This window comes from Mizuhopecten yessoensis, unplaced genomic scaffold (assembly GCF_002113885.1).
Source record: "Mizuhopecten yessoensis strain PY_sf001 unplaced genomic scaffold, ASM211388v2 scaffold6169, whole genome shotgun sequence".
Classification (NCBI taxonomy): Eukaryota; Metazoa; Mollusca; class Bivalvia; order Pectinida; family Pectinidae; genus Mizuhopecten; species Mizuhopecten yessoensis.
This window is the reverse complement of record NW_018406415.1, coordinates 2113859-2130293: the sequence shown is the minus strand read 5'-3', so window position 1 is coordinate 2130293 and position 16435 is coordinate 2113859. Positions and strand designations below refer to the sequence as shown.

At 34.4% G+C, this 16435-nt stretch overlaps 1 protein-coding gene across 1 annotated transcript in view; it reads right to left on the bottom strand.

Annotated features, from left to right (window-relative positions):
- Positions 1-8007: 8007 nt before the first annotated feature.
- Positions 8008-16435, bottom strand: part of LOC110451758 (sodium-coupled monocarboxylate transporter 1-like) — an 80020-nt gene continuing 71592 nt past the window's right edge. The window contains exons 10-16 of the mRNA XM_021499929.1: positions 15974-16062; positions 13984-14096; positions 13157-13227; positions 12392-12478; positions 10607-10878; positions 10007-10098; positions 8008-8299 (exon numbers count right to left, since the gene is read on the bottom strand). Coding sequence (XP_021355604.1) covers positions 8100-8299; positions 10007-10098; positions 10607-10878; positions 12392-12478; positions 13157-13227; positions 13984-14096; positions 15974-16062 — 924 coding nt within the window. The 3' untranslated portion in view covers positions 8008-8099. The remainder of the gene's footprint in view (positions 8300-10006; positions 10099-10606; positions 10879-12391; positions 12479-13156; positions 13228-13983; positions 14097-15973; positions 16063-16435) is intronic.

Below are 16435 nucleotides of genomic sequence, written 5' to 3'. Positions count from 1 at the left end.
AAATTGGTATTTGTTACGCCAAAAATGAATTATACTGCATCATACAGAGGTTTCGTCCTTCACAAACTCATCTGTGATGCTATGGGTCAAATGGTTGGGAATATTAATTGACTAAACTACTGTGAAACAGAGAAACAAGTGTGACAAACCCCTTAATTTATGAATTTAAATATCTAAAGCTTTAATAAATAATTTTTGAGAAGATGACCATACCCTGCTGGATGAAAAAATAATAAACGTAAAATAAGCAAAAAATAATCAACCGTGTTCTGCGTGTTAATTTAGCGGAGCTACACCGGGGCCCGTATTCATGAAACCGTTCTCAAGCTCAAGCATGGCTTTTGTGGTCAAACCAACTTTCTTGCAACTCACTTAAATCATGTCAAACGATCCCGTGGTGAAAAGATGTAAAGATGTTAAGATGTAGAACAGTATTTGTCTTTAAGTCTCTTCAATTCTTTTCCAACCATTGACAAAATAAGATGTTATTATTAATCTATAAGCGGAACAAGAAATTCGGCTTAAGCACAAAATCTATGCTTGAGCACGAGAACGGTTTCATGAAAACGGGCACGGGATTACAAACTCTGGACCTCAGATTATTGCACTGTCGTTCTAACCGACTGGACGGAAACGAAGTTCCCTGGTCCAACTATGCTACAACTATGTTCAAAACGAAATGAAGGGGAGGTTACTGTGTATACGAAAATAAAAAAAATAAAAAATCGCAAAGGGACTGGGAAGCTTAAGTCACAGATGTCACATTTGTACTATGCCGTTTTGAATAGGTTTCCTATAAATCAACTTGATTTAAAACCTAACAATGATTATGTTTGTCAGCTGAAGTCATTGCCAATGAATACAAGCTATCTCGGGGCTAACGGTTAGTCTCGGCGTTGGTAGATCTCCTCTGGACCTTAGTAATGGTCGATTACATGTTTAGGAATACAATATATGAAGATTTGTTGTCTTTAAGTTGAGTATTAAATCCTTTTCTTTTGTTCAAAATTGAAGCCAAACTGAACATATGATGAGCAGAATTAAATATGTGAAATATTTATAATTTCCAATCCTGGAAAATGTGATTTTTGTTTTCATTTTTTAAAATTAGAAGGGAAATTATAATTAAGCAATTTAAAAAAACAAGGTTTAAAGATAACAAATCATGCAAAAATCGGATTCATGATCATCCAATAGGGTATGGACCCTTTGCAGCTAATTGATGCTATATGTGCAAGATAACAACGCGATACATCATAAATAATTTAGAAATGTTTCACACTCGCTCGAAACTCCGCTAAACAAATTAGATATATGTCCCACCAGGGACGACTCCGTCGTTTGTCTCTCTGACGTGTCTGTACGAATATCCGATATCGGTGGTTGATGATTCGAAAATAAAACATTCACAGGACTCCGATGCTCATATCATCGTATTCATATTTGTGTGACAATTGTTTTTATAATTGTTAGTTTGTTTTCCTTTATTTAAAAAAATAATAAAATGTTAGCGACTTTTCTGTTTTCATTCTGTATTCATTTGTGGTGGGTTTTATTCATCGTTATATACTGGGTGTAGATTTGCAGGCTAGATAAAAGACTCCCATGTGAGAAAAAAAACACCTATGTCACTTGAATCAAATGGTAATTTTATCCATTTCGTCACATGAAATATACATATACATCCGGGTAGAGTGTGACTGTGACCTCCAATTACAATGTATAAATCTGCGATTCGTTTCAAAGAAATTTTACGAGATATATGTTGATGTTCCAATAAATGACTAACGTCATGGGGGAGAAAACCCGGAGAAAACCCACGTGGTCGGGCAGGTGGCCCCAACCTTTTCACGTCCAATCGAGAAATCGAACCCCGGCCGCCTTGGCAAGTGCGCTATCCACTGCACCAGCCGACGACCCTATTGTATGGTAGACCTAACAAGCGTTGTCGGAGTTACAGTGTTATAGTTTAATATGCCATTCATAGATTTAAGTGTTTTTTTACCGCATGATTCTTTATTATTGGTTGTTTGTAAAGTCATTATCGTTTTCGTTTATCGCGCTGTTTTAGATAAAAAGTATTCTTGAATATACTTGGTAAAAGACTGGCATATATACATACAGGTACAATGTCATGCCATTGGCAAAATAAGAGTATTGTATTTCATAGTATGGTCTTTTTTAAATGTTTGATTTAGCCAAGTAATAAATAATTTATTTAAATATGATTTTTATATTCGCGAAATGACGTAATCGCGAAATACAGAACACGAATGTTAGATAAACTACCCAACACCTACGTGGAAGCATTAGCATGGAGACATTTGGTTTTGAATAATAAAAACAAATGCAAGATGTCAGATTTCATATTCAGATCACATCAAGAAAAGCAAACATTGTAAGTGGATGTGATAATGTATGTAGTTGCAACACTGTAATAATGTAATAGTTTTAATATAAATATAAAAATGTAAAAAATAAAAAATAAAAATTGTAACGATGTTTAAATACTAGATACATCCCGTTTACCGTGAGATAACTATTTTAATCGCAACAGAACAGAAAGGTCAATCTGGTAAATATTTCACTGTTATAACGAAAAATATGACGGTGTTACAGTACAACAATGTAAAAATGTAACGATGTAACAGTACAACAATGTAACAATGTGATGATGTAACAGTACAACAATGTAACAATGTGATGATGTAACAGTACAACAATATAACGAAGTGATGATGTAACAGTCCAACAATGTAACAAAGTGATGATGTAACAGTACAACAATATAACAATGTGACGATGTAACAGTGCAACAATGTAACAATGTGACGGTGTTACAGTACAACATTATAACAATGTGACGATGTAACAGTGCAACAATGTAACAATGTGACGGTGTTACAGTACATCAATGTAACAATGTGACGGTGGAACAGTACAACAATGTAACAATGTGACGATGTTACAGTGTAACAATATAACAATGTGACGGTGGTACAGTACAACAATATAACAATGTGACGGTGTTACAGTACAACAATGTAACTATATGATGACGTAACAGTACAACAATGTAAAAATGTGACGATGTAACAGTACAACAATGTAACATTGTGACGATGTAACAGTACAACAATGTAACATTGTGACGATGTAACAGTACAACAATGTAAAAATGTGACTATGTAAAAGTACAACAATGTAACAATGTGAATGTGATGATGTAACAGTACAACAATGTAACAAAGTGATGATGTAACAGAACAACATTATAACAATGTGATGCTGTAACGGTGTAACAATGTAACAAAGTGATGATGTAACAGAACAACATTATAACAATGTGATGCTGTAACAGTGTAACAATGTAACAAAGTGATGATGTAACAGAACAACATTATAACAATGTGATGCTGTAACAGTGTAACAATGTAACAAAGTGATGATGTAACAGTACAACAATATAAAAATGTGATGATGTAACAGTACAACAATATAACAATATGATGACGTAACAGTACAACAATATAACAATGTAATGACGTAACAGTACAACAATATAACAATGTAATGACGTAACAGTACAACAATATAACAATGTAATGACGTAACAGTACAACAATATAACAATGTAATGACGTAACAGTACAACAATATAACAATGTAATGACGTAACAGTACAACAATATAACAATGTAATGACGTAACAGTACAACAATATAACAATGTAATGACGTAACAGTACAACAATATAACAATGTAATGACGTAACAGTACAACAATATAACAATGTAATGACGTAACAGTACAACAATATAACAATGTAATGACGTAACAGTACAACAATATAACAATGTAATGACGTAACAGTACAACAATATAACAATGTAATGACGTAACAGTACAACAATATAACAATGTAATGACGTAACAGTACAACAATATAACAATGTGACGGTGTTACAGTGTAACAAAGTGATGATGTAACAGTACAACATTATAACAATGTGATGCTGTAACGGTGTAACAATGTAACAAAGTGATGATGTAACAGTACAACAATGTAACAAAGTGATGATGTAACAGAACAACATTATAACAATGTGATGCTGTAACGGTGTAACAATGTAACAAAGTGATGATGTAACAGCACAACAATGTAACAAAGTGATGATGTAACAGTACAACAATATAACGAAGTGATGATGTAACAGTCCAACAATGTAACAAAGTGATGATGTAACAGTACAACATTATAACAATGTGATGCTGTAACGGTGTAACAATGTAACAAAGTGATGATGTAACAGAACAACATTATAACAATGTGATGCTGTAACAGTGTAACAATGTAACAAAGTGATGATGTAACAGAACAACATTATAACAATGTGATGCTGTAACGGTGTAACAATGTAACAAAGTGATGATGTAACAGTACAACATTATAACAATGTGATGATGTAACAGTGTAACAATGTAACTAAGTGATGATGTAACAGTACAACAATGTAACAAAGTGATGATGTAACAGTACAACATTATAACAATGTGATGATGTAACAGTGTAACAATGTAACAAAGTGATGATGTAACAGTACAACATTATAACAATGTGATGCTGTAACAGTGTAACAATGTAACAAAGTGATGATGTAACAGTACAACATTATAACAATGTGATGCTGTAACAGTGTAACAATGTAACAAAGTGATGATGTAACAGTACAACAATATAAAAATGTGATGATGTAACAGTACAACAATATAACGATGTGATGATGTAACAGTACAACAATATAACAATATGATGACGTAACAGTACAACAATATAACAATGTGACGATGTAACAGTGCAACAATGTAACAATGTGACGATGTAACAGTGTAACAATGTAACAATGTGACGGTGTTACAGTGTAACAATGTAAGAAAGTGATGATGTAACAGTACAACAATATAACGATGTGATGATGTAACAGTACAACAATATAACAATATGATGACGTAACAGTACAACAATATAACAATGTAATGACGTAACAGTACAACAATATAACAATGTGACGGTGTTACAGTGTAACAATGTAAGAAAGTGATGATGTAACAGTACAACAATATAACAATATGATGACGTAACAGTACAACAATATAACAATGTAATGACGTAACAGTACAACAATATAACAATGTGACGATGTAACGGTACAACAATATAACAATGTGACGATGTAACAGTATAACAATGTAACAATGTGACGATGTAACAGTACAACAATGTAAAAATGTGACGATGTAAAAGTACAACAATGTAACAATGTGAATGTGATGATGTAACAGTACAACAATGTAACAATGTGACGGTGTTACAGTACAACAATGTAACTATGTGACGTTTTAGCAGTAAAATAATGTTACACTTTCTGCTTCCCCTTGCGTCTTCAAAAGCCACTGTTACACATATATACCCTATCATTTGACATGCATAACTCATCGATTTTTGTATTTGTTCATCACTCATCGTTTTCATCAACTGACGATTATCATTTGTTAGGAAATCTTCTGTTCTGTCATCAATTCGAGATGCTTCATATGCAATTTTATTCCAGCACCACAGTGTTGCCAACAGTCCTATGGGAGTAAAAACGACCCACGCTGGCCATTTGAGAGAGAAGAGACACACAACAGTGATATATCTTGTTAAATTCAATTGTTGTGTACAGTATGGGTTGGCATCGTCTAGGGACCCATTCAAAATATAACCGCCTAATAAAACTTTAACTAGTTTCAATTATTCTCATTCGCATTAACTATCCATTAGTTGTTCGTCACGCGCGTAGGATGAGGGAGTGGGGTGTCTATTCACAAAAGGGAGTTATCGCTATGTTGTACCATAGGTATCATACCAAGATTGATTTTTCATATTCATACCAAATCTGGATGGACAATTTATCGACTATTAAAAGTCACAAACACTTTCGGGAGCCGCGATGGCCGAGTAGCTAAGGCGTGTCTGGCCGTCTACTATCACAAGCCCTCAACCGCTGGTTACGAGGCCTACCTACGGGGAGTCGCCATGTACTTCCGCAGGTCATTGATTTTTTTTCGGGTACTCCAGCTTTCCTCCACCACCATAACTTGACTCGTCCCTAATTAAAATAACATTGCTCTAAAAGGACGTGAAACGCAAAAAAAAAAAAAAAAAAAAAAAAAAACCCAACACTTTCATGAATTCGTTTTATTAGCCTAAAAGATAGCTTTCCTTCAAATATGAAAACGTTTGTCAGTTCCACACTCAATTACCGATATCACATACTTTTGTGGAAGTCTTTCAGTGTTTGAAGGTGTCATATCGCTACTTCTCTTTCATTCGTCAGATTTGCATAATACTGTCTTTTCTTTTCCATCGGTTTCGCTAATCATATATGCAGACCAAGTTTGATACCAGTATTAGGCAAGGTGATCTAGGATGGCTGTAAGCAGTAACGAGGGAGTTCCTGCCTGGTCAGACATTTACATTGATAACATTTACTTGTTCTATTATAATTGGAGGGAAACTTCAGTTAAAGTGGAAACGTTTCAACTTTTAACAATTCTTAAGATATGGAACATTTCGTTTTGACAATACCGTATACCATATTATTATTATAGTGATATAGTTTGTCAAGTTGCCGGGGACAGCCAGTTTCGCGCTTATGTCTATGTATAATTAAGTACGTAGAGAGAAAGAAAATGGCGAGTGAAACCCTCTCATTGAGAAGTGCCTTTTGATGTTAAGTTGACTTTCATTATTCTCTACACTGATTGATGAATAACATCCATGTATATCCCACACTTTTGTTTCCAGTTAAGAATAGCATCAATCAGACAAATGCACTATCTGAAATGTTTATACTAATTCTTATCAAAGCAATACATTTTCCTGTTAATGGTTCCTGAATTTCATTATTTTATTTGTACTATTTCTCGATATTTATTTTTTGATGTAAAGGTAGCACAATTCTATTGAATACTTCTCTTTAACCAGGTAACGTGCTGAAATGGTACTTCGACTACATAAGTTGTATCAGTGATATATGGACAAGCTTAACCTATGTGTACGCATACAGATATATCGATCTTCTGTATATTCTACAATGAATTTAACAGTAGTTTCAATTTTTAACATAAAGCGGTAAACTTGAAGAGGCCTTGCGGAAATCTTGTACTGAACGAAGGGGAATAACTCGTACTTTCTTGTTATTGAGATTTTGTATGCCATACTACAATTAATTTGTTCAGTCATCTTACATCTCAGATTTTAGTGTATTGCAAGTACGGATATATTTCACGAGTGCTTTGTGTTTTTGTTTTGTTTTTTTGTTTACAATTAGTACTGTTATTCTATTTGATATTCCTTGTGTTTCATTAGCTCCATTAGGCCGGTGTCACTGCTAGTGGACCAAACAAACTGTCCGTCAATTAAATTAACATAAACTTGTGCAAATGGATAAAAAGTGTTCTTGTAAATAAAACTTGATCAGTTTAAACTTATATATTTTTGCTGACCTTCTTTGGTATTTGGTTCTTATGCCGCTGGCTCACACTGCCAGCGGCCCAAGTTGCAAGGATTCGATTGAAATGAAGCACCGATTCGGAAAAAAATATTGTTTCTGAATGGAAAAAGCCAAACATTTATTTTGCTGAACAATTTCGTTCATTCAGGACTTATCAGTAGTATTTAAATTATTAAGAATGAAAACTTTCATGTCTAAACTGTGTCGAAACATGTAACTACTGCGAGAAGGGGAAAGTCGCATACAAAAACTATAATGTTATATATTTGCAATGTTTGACTACAGCAGATAATTTGCACTAATACGAGTAATTCGCGTAAGCTTTACCAGAATAAATACCACCTTCAAGCTAGACTATCGACAAACTCGAAGTCTGAAAGTCCATCAACAGAGTCGACCATTTTATTACGTCAACTAATCAATAGAAACTCAAAGAAGTGAACCACGTATTAAATAACTTATTTAATGTCTTTTTGTAAAATTTACAGGGGGAAAATATCAGAATGAACGGCTACTGTAATGACATCATGGACTTTTCTGTCAAAGCATTCCTGTCTTTTTATCACGGAAGCTGGAACGCATGGATGATCTCCCCTGCATGTGGCTGGTCAACAGTGGCGACCCCTGGTAGCTTCTGAGTAATATACTAGAACTGGCGTGGTAGTTCCGAGTGAAACACTTCATGTGACGTATACAAGGTAATACAAAACGAGGCTCGGCTGGTATGTCAGAGAACCCTCCTGTTGAAAAAAAACAAACAAGTGCTAAGTCCTCAGTGACAATTTATATACATGTACATGTATGAGAATCTTCAATTAGGAATGTTTTGACTTTTCAAGCCTGTCATGCTCCGAAGGCAGAACAAACACGTACAGTCACAAGATTGATAGACATTTTCAGAGTTATGTTATTTAAAAAGAATTTCGTTAATGTACAAAAGAATTATCAGGTAGATTACATTAGTGGGGTAAATATGTATATGTTTTTGTAAAATCTCGATGTTTTAAAGTCAGCATTTAATTAACTATCAGAATTGTTTATACACATGCACATTTTCTAGATGTAAATTCTGGTCAATTTCAGGTAAATCTTTTGTGACAATTTTCTTGAAAAGAGAAAAAAAAAGAGTCGATTTCAGGTGAAAGTTGATCTGAATTTGACCTTAAAAAAATATTAATGTCAATTTCAGGTAAATTTCACGTCAAATTTACCTGAGTTTACATATTAAAATAAGGCATACTGATGCATCGGTTTTTCTCTTTTATATTTAAATATTTGCAAATTGGCCGAAAGAGAACGCATAAAACCGTTAACGTGACTCATGAATATTTTGGACTCAAAACTGAACCTAAACTCAGAATGTTCCAAGAAAGATAACTCGCACTTACAGCGACAATGCTGAAGCAGGACGCAGGCAGAAGGATTGGGTCGATCGAGGGAATCCGTACAAGTAATTTTAAACTAAATTTAAATGGAGGAGCTATTTATAAATTGGGCCTGGATATTTAAATGAGTATGTCGTGCTAAAAGTTATTCCAGTTATTTATTTGTTTTGACTTTCTGTGATTTTTACTGCAGCGTTGACAACCGTTCTAAAGAAATACTTTACGGAGCAATGTAAGATGAACTCATGAGTGCGATACTTGATACATTATTATGTCGGTTTGAACATAATTATACGCTTTCTTACTTTCCGATAATGAAATGTGCCATATTATTTTTTTCTTCTTTATATTACCTTTCTTATAACCTCCTGAATGAAGTTTAAAGACAGATTTCTGGTACAGGATTTCGTGAACTCTTCACCTCAAAGCATCATAATTGTTATGTATAAAAACGTTTTTCTTATTGTAACGACACTACAGTTCATATATTAGCTTTGAAGTTATAAAATAAACCAATGCGTTCGTTGATATCTTAGCGTTGCTGATCCACAACCTTACCCTTGTCTGTTATATGGAAAGTAATTGTAGTTGATAGTCATTAGTCCCCAAATAAGCGTTGCTATAGCGAGTATATATTCGCGAGTGATTTAGCTTCGTTATATTAGAGATGATCAAAAACACGATTAGCAATTCTTTACTCCGATGACCTAATCGAAAATTAGAGCGAGATAAAAAGAGCGAAATATATCACCGCGAAGTTTTTACCTCGTAAAATGAATGTCATTTTCTCTATGTGTTAATATTATTTACCTGTTACTATTATGGTCAGTAGTCCTATTGTTAACGTTGATTTTCCTGTTTATATTGTGGTCAGTACATGTAGTTATATTTCTAACGCTGATATTATTTACCTGTTACTATTATGGTCAGTAGTCCTATTGTTAGCGTTGATTTACCTGTTTATATTGTGGTCAGTACATGTAGTTATATCTTTAACGCTGACATTATTTACCTGTAAATATGATGGCCAGTTGTCCTATTGTCTACGTTGATACAACTTACCTGTAATTAGTGTGGTCAATAACCCTATTATGAACGCTGATACAACTCCTATTAAATGATACCATAAAAAGGACACCCGGAAAAGCCACATCCTGCAAATATATAATTGATATAAACATAGTCATAGGTTGTTGCTTTTATAAATCAGAAAATTCCCAAAAAGGAGCGGGCAGGTACATGATAATGTAAATTACTGCCGAGAAAAGGAACGATAACCTTAAGTGTATTAAAAGTCGTTAGGTTTGTCGCAGAGGTTCGTAGTGAGATGACCATTGTTGTCATATACAAATGTAGGTAAATGTCAATTATATCAATGCATACTGTTACTTAAGCTTATTACATCACAGCCTCAATAATCTTGCAATGCTCAGCGCAATAATTTTGACAAACACATACAGGAAAAAAGGTCAATATGTCACCATAAACACTGTCTGGACAGTGAGACGATCAGATTAGTGGCGACTGGATTAATGATTTCATAGAAAAAAAATCAAGATAGCTTATTTAAACTCCTACCAGAAATAATTGAAAATTAAAATATTTTCTAAAATTCATTTTGTTCAATCGCGCTGTTCAACAATGTCACATTAATAAGTTTACCCCGTGATGTCGAAGTATGGACTTTCCCCATCTTCCATACTAGCAGAAACATTGTAGTAAGGCGTTGCTTGGTATATTTCTGTGTAGTTATACCCTTCTGTATTGGTGTTTGTATACACAGAAAGAGAATGATTAGCAGAAGAATTAACGTAACATCCGGAAATCGGGACTTTCGGTAACATTGAATTATGGGAAGGCGTTGGAGCAAAATTGGCACCAACTGTCATGGTAACACACAAACAAAAGGACAGGAATCCGCCGACAATGGCACTCTGAAAATCAATTATAATATATTTGTGAATATAAAATATTAACAAATCAAAAGTAGTTCATATCCGTGTTTAGATCGAATCCGGTATAATTTTAAGGTATTCAAATTAATTAAGTAATCGGAAAACGGAACAAGAGGCCACCGTGCTTGGTTTTAACTCTTGTAAAACCGTAATTTTATTATAAAAATAATCTGGGAATTGTCTAAGTATTTCAAGATGCTGGCTTTAAAGATTTACAATATTTATACAGACTCAGCAAGAAAGACCTTTAGGGTCCGTATTCAAAATACCGTTCTCATGCTGAAACATGGGTTTTGTACTAAAGCGTAATGTTTTGTTTACGGTTTTAAATTAATAGCAAAATATGATCTGAGCGAGTAACAGGAAAACTGGTCTGATGAACGTTTTCATGAATACGGGCCCGGTAATCCTCAATTAGAACCAACGAGAACGACAGAAGCAAGCAAGAAATTATAGCAGTTAACTTGTTCTTGGCATCTGTTTGTTAATTGCATAACCGCATACTAATAACAAAGTCTTACTGCATACTTCCCACCTCTCACAATGGAAAACTGTGGGCAAGAAATCACTTGCTACCACAGTCCACTGCACACATAATCCCCTTTCATGGCCAATCATGATTACATGACCATGAAAAGGGGTGTGCCCAGTGGACTGTGGTCACAAATGCTATAAGAAAGGGGAGATAATCAATTAGAAGGTAACGATGAAGTCAATACAGTGGAAAGGATAAACTTAATTGACACATTTAAAATATGAAAAATAACAAAAATAAAGTTAAAAATGGTAATTTCATGATTGAAAAACAAACAAACAAAACGACTGAGTTGGCAGCGTTATTGATTTCCTTATCACGTGACAGGATAAGCATTTCCTGGAAAAGTTTATAAACTTTAGGAGCTGTTTCTTTATACAAAATTGTACATTCAAATATACCATTCATTGAAAGAAATGGAATTCCTTAGGGATTGATAAACCCTTACATTGTATGTATGAAAATGGTTTCAATATCCTGTACCTTTGCCACATCTTGAAAATTAAACTGAAAATGTAGTCAGAAATTCAACGTTGTTTCCCGTATTTTGTTCTAATTGTTGAACAGACACTCCTTACCTTCCCTGACACTGGAGGTGGATAGTAATCCAAAAACACTTGTATCCATTATGAAGGATACACTCAGACTGGGCTATTGAGAATAAAGACAAACTTACCTGGTTCTGATTAGTACTCACTCACACAGGTACATGTAAATTATCTGCAGTGTAGGGTAGGTAAAAAGATTGTCCAGGTGAACATTTTTTACTCATGCAATTTTTCTGTTTTGTTCGAGTTGGGAAGCATGCAGTAAGCCAGTTATTGCATGATTTCTCGTCACTCGGGACTTATTACACCCTCGCTTCGCTCAGGTGTAATAAATCCCTTGTTACTGGAAAACCATGCAATAACCTTTACAAGTCGGATAAATATTTTGGAGATGAGAATTATTTCATACCTTTGCATTCGCCCATGGCAGAATCATACCGAGGAGAAAAACACCAAGTAATGGTCCGGAAGTGGCAGACAACGTACCAATGGTAATCTACGGAACAAAAACACTCGGGAATATACTACCTAACTGTCACACGTATTGTCCCTTCAACACTAAGAAACCTATAATAATCACTGGGAATATTAAGTAAGGAATCATCTATTAAAACATAAGTAATACGGTGCGGACAACCAAACAAAGGAAGTATTTTTATGGTGCAATTCCGTCTTTGCGTATTGCAGAGTTATCTTCTCTTGGGAGCAGGTGTTGATTGTTACGTCATTGGTTTGTGTGAGAAAATTACGTCGTTTTCTCAAAAATTGGTGACGTTACTCTCACAAACAAATGACGTGACAATCAATACCTGCTCCCAAGAGAAGATAACTCTGCAATACGCAAAGACGGAATATGACCATTTTATACATTGAGAACTCATCAAACAATGCCTCACGTTTGGCCTTTAGTTGAACGTTCGCCCCTGTGCGGAAGGCTTTGGGTTCTGTCCCCTGGTCGAGACATTCCAGAGTCTGTAAAAAATGGTAGTTTCTACTCCTGCTGCTAAGTCCGTTGTTTTACTTATATTCCAATACTATGCTTTACAGAGATCAATCAATGTATGTTTCGATTAATAAATTTCTGAACTACAATTAACGTCTTTAAGTATTAACTGTCGTATCTTAACCTCGTTTTACTGTTAACAGATAAGTACAATGCTATCTAAATACGTGCCTGCGTGATAGTGCCTTTAAGATTCATGGCTAGAAAGGCCAGACCAACTGTTGCTACCCCCGTACAAACAACTGTAATGTACAAACATATATATTGTTAAACATGAATTTAATTGTCGATCTGAAATGTTTTGTCTTCAATAGAAAAAAACAACGACTAAAGGCATATAGAAAATATCAGTATTGAAACTAAACGAACGTTACAATTATACAAATGATAGTACCTGAATGCACTTCTTTTTCTAAACCATTTCGTGGATTAAAATTAGAATTAGGGCGAGTATTCGTTTTCTAATTAGAATTTCCTGGCAGATCTGCATGTAAGCATAGGATACTATACTGCCGTTTTGATTCGTTTTTTGCTTTACAATTTACAGTCTTCTTTTTAAAAATGCTATCTTATCATTATTGTGTCTTTGTGGATCATCATCGAAATTATATTGATGGAAATCTCAGTCACTTGAACGGATACAAAAGTCAAACTCAATTGGAACGTTAGAAACCAAATTAACAATACTATATTCAGTAATCAACGAAAGAAAAATATATTTAAAACAACATATCTGTTGTTGTCAGTAGACAATGTCAATAGTCTATGACTGAAATATATATTTTGCAGTTTTTGGAAAACAACTGTTTTCACTAATCTCCATTTTCCGATTGGCTTTTGAAAAAACTCCAGTAAATGATGTCTCAATATGTAAATAGTCTGATGAAGGATGCTACACGTGGAATGAGTTACAACGATTGTTAAATCGCACAGTTGTGCGCACCATGTGTGGACGATGTGCGGACGGTGTGTGAACGATGTGTGTACGTTGTATGTACCTGTGACCTTTGTGACGAACGTGCCCCTGACTTCACTGGTCCGTGACAGGGTCGGGTCAACCATGTCTTCCCATATCAGAGCAGACACGGCACTCAGACCCGAGGATAGGGTACTGTGAAAATGCATTTTTAATTTTATTAAGAAAAAAAAACAATGTATGAATTGCTTAATTTGCTCATGTGTGTGTATTACCTCTACCCACATTAGTTTAGAGCTATGTGAAACCCGTGGCTTCAACGTTCTCGAAATATCGTTTCGACACTTGACTCTCTGCCAGATTATGACATATTATTCACCTCATCTGTATAACAGCAATTGGATTATATCGATAACAGAATGGGAAATAAAACATCATGTTCCCCTTACGCGCTCGAGTTTACCGGTCATATTTCCCTTATCCGTAGCCTTTCTAGAAAAATGAGTAAGAGGCAGCATAGCGAGTGAATGCAGTAGACAGCAACGATGGCGTGGAAACGTGATTTTATTTTTGCTTCAATTTCGCCCACATGAAACAAAATTAATCTCGGGTAAAAAAATAACTTAATCGTGTTTCCCTATACCGCTTAGGCAATCCTTGTTTTATTATACCAAAATAGAAAAATAACAAAATAATTGCATCATATACAATCATTCACTGGTATGTGTCTGTGGCGTCACAGTGAGAGCGTTCTGTCTACGAGACTGATGCATTCTGCATGTGTAGGATTTTAGCCGTTAAAATGGTCTCGGTAGATAACAGATGTTGATAAAGATATCCGATTCTCATTTTGCTTTGCGTAGATAATGTCATTCAATTCAACAGCAGAAAGTGCATTTGAGAAGTAGAAGTTTGGAATCAACGTTAGACATTCAAACTTGTTTGCCCTACTGTTCAAGAACAGGGACCAGACCAGAAAACATGGGTTTTCATTTGTTTTTCAAGTTGGGAACCATTTATCAGAGACTGGTTATGGACATTTTAAGGACACTTGTTTTGCCGATCTGATACATAAACATTTAACTATTTAAAGACTTGTTAGATACCATAAGATGATATTTAAATATACATATTGATAAAATAATTATAGTAATTATAATTTTAACTTAATTTGATTTAAATAAACATTATCTTAATAATAATAATTTATTTTATGCAAGTGTCACTTATTGATCTACATACAAAACAAGTAAAATGTACATTAAAACCAGATCAATATATCCAGCCAAAGTTAAATGAGACACTATAACACAGTATCATATATTAGAATAGAGCGTCACTATTTATACATGTAGCTAAGGGACTATCGTACAACTGCAAAATTGATAAAATAGCTGCTCCACCGTATCCGATTATGCGGGTTATATGTTCTCGTTTTGCTAAAACGTGTAAAAATGGCATTGTTCAATTTAAGACTACGTGTAGTTTTGTTTGAATCAAGTTTTCATCATCGCCGGTTTCGAGGTTAACAATATCGTTTATGGGAAATTATTCGGGTACGAAATTCCTAAACGGAACAAAATCATTTTTTTTTCTTTTTTACAAAACGTAAAAACTTTGATATCACATATTTCCAAATTGATGAATCTTATTGAAGCTCGTGATATAGCCCTTACCCGGGCGGTTGTGGGATAACACTTCTTGTGAGTTTTGAAGAAGTATGAAGATAACCAGTAAATGAATAAAAAATAATAGGATACATGTTGCAATTATACAAGTAATAAATACCTGTATAAGGAAACACACTACATGTGGAAAAAAACGTATTTATTTTATAATTTATATCTAAGATCTTTAATATTAATAAATTATCGCTCTAGTATCTGTACAATTCTTAAAACCTAACAATGCTTTGATTAGGATGTTCCAGTGGAAACAGGAAAGAAAAAACATCACGAATGTGTAGGTAAATCAAGCTGTTAACTGATTTCCACAAAATAACGATCAGTTTCAAAATTGCAAACAAAACGCAGACTGAGTCAGGAAGTGTTAATGTATCACGGTTTACAAACCTCAACGTAGCACTAAAAAGGCAGGCCATAAAAAGACCAACAAATCCCGGAACGACAGACATTTGCTCCGTGACGAAATATGGTACAAGCTGAAACAAAAATAAAATGGATTGAAATGTGACATTATCAGGAAATCAATAGCAAAACAGAGAGAAAACAAATCACGCACGTCAAGAACTGATGAAAAATAAAAACTGAAAGTATACGGGCAATTTCGCTAGCAGGGAGTATTATAACCGACATTACTCCCACGGAAAACTACAAGTATAGACACAAACATATGTTTCGTAACTTCTATAGCTGAAAAGGAATGTGGATGGTTTTATTTTGTGAAATTGAGAAGAAGAAAGGCAGAAGAAATATAAAACATGATATCAGCCACATGCTTATTGTCTAGCCTGACATATGATTGGTACTTTCACAAGACATATAAATAAAAATAAAATAATGATAACTGAAGAC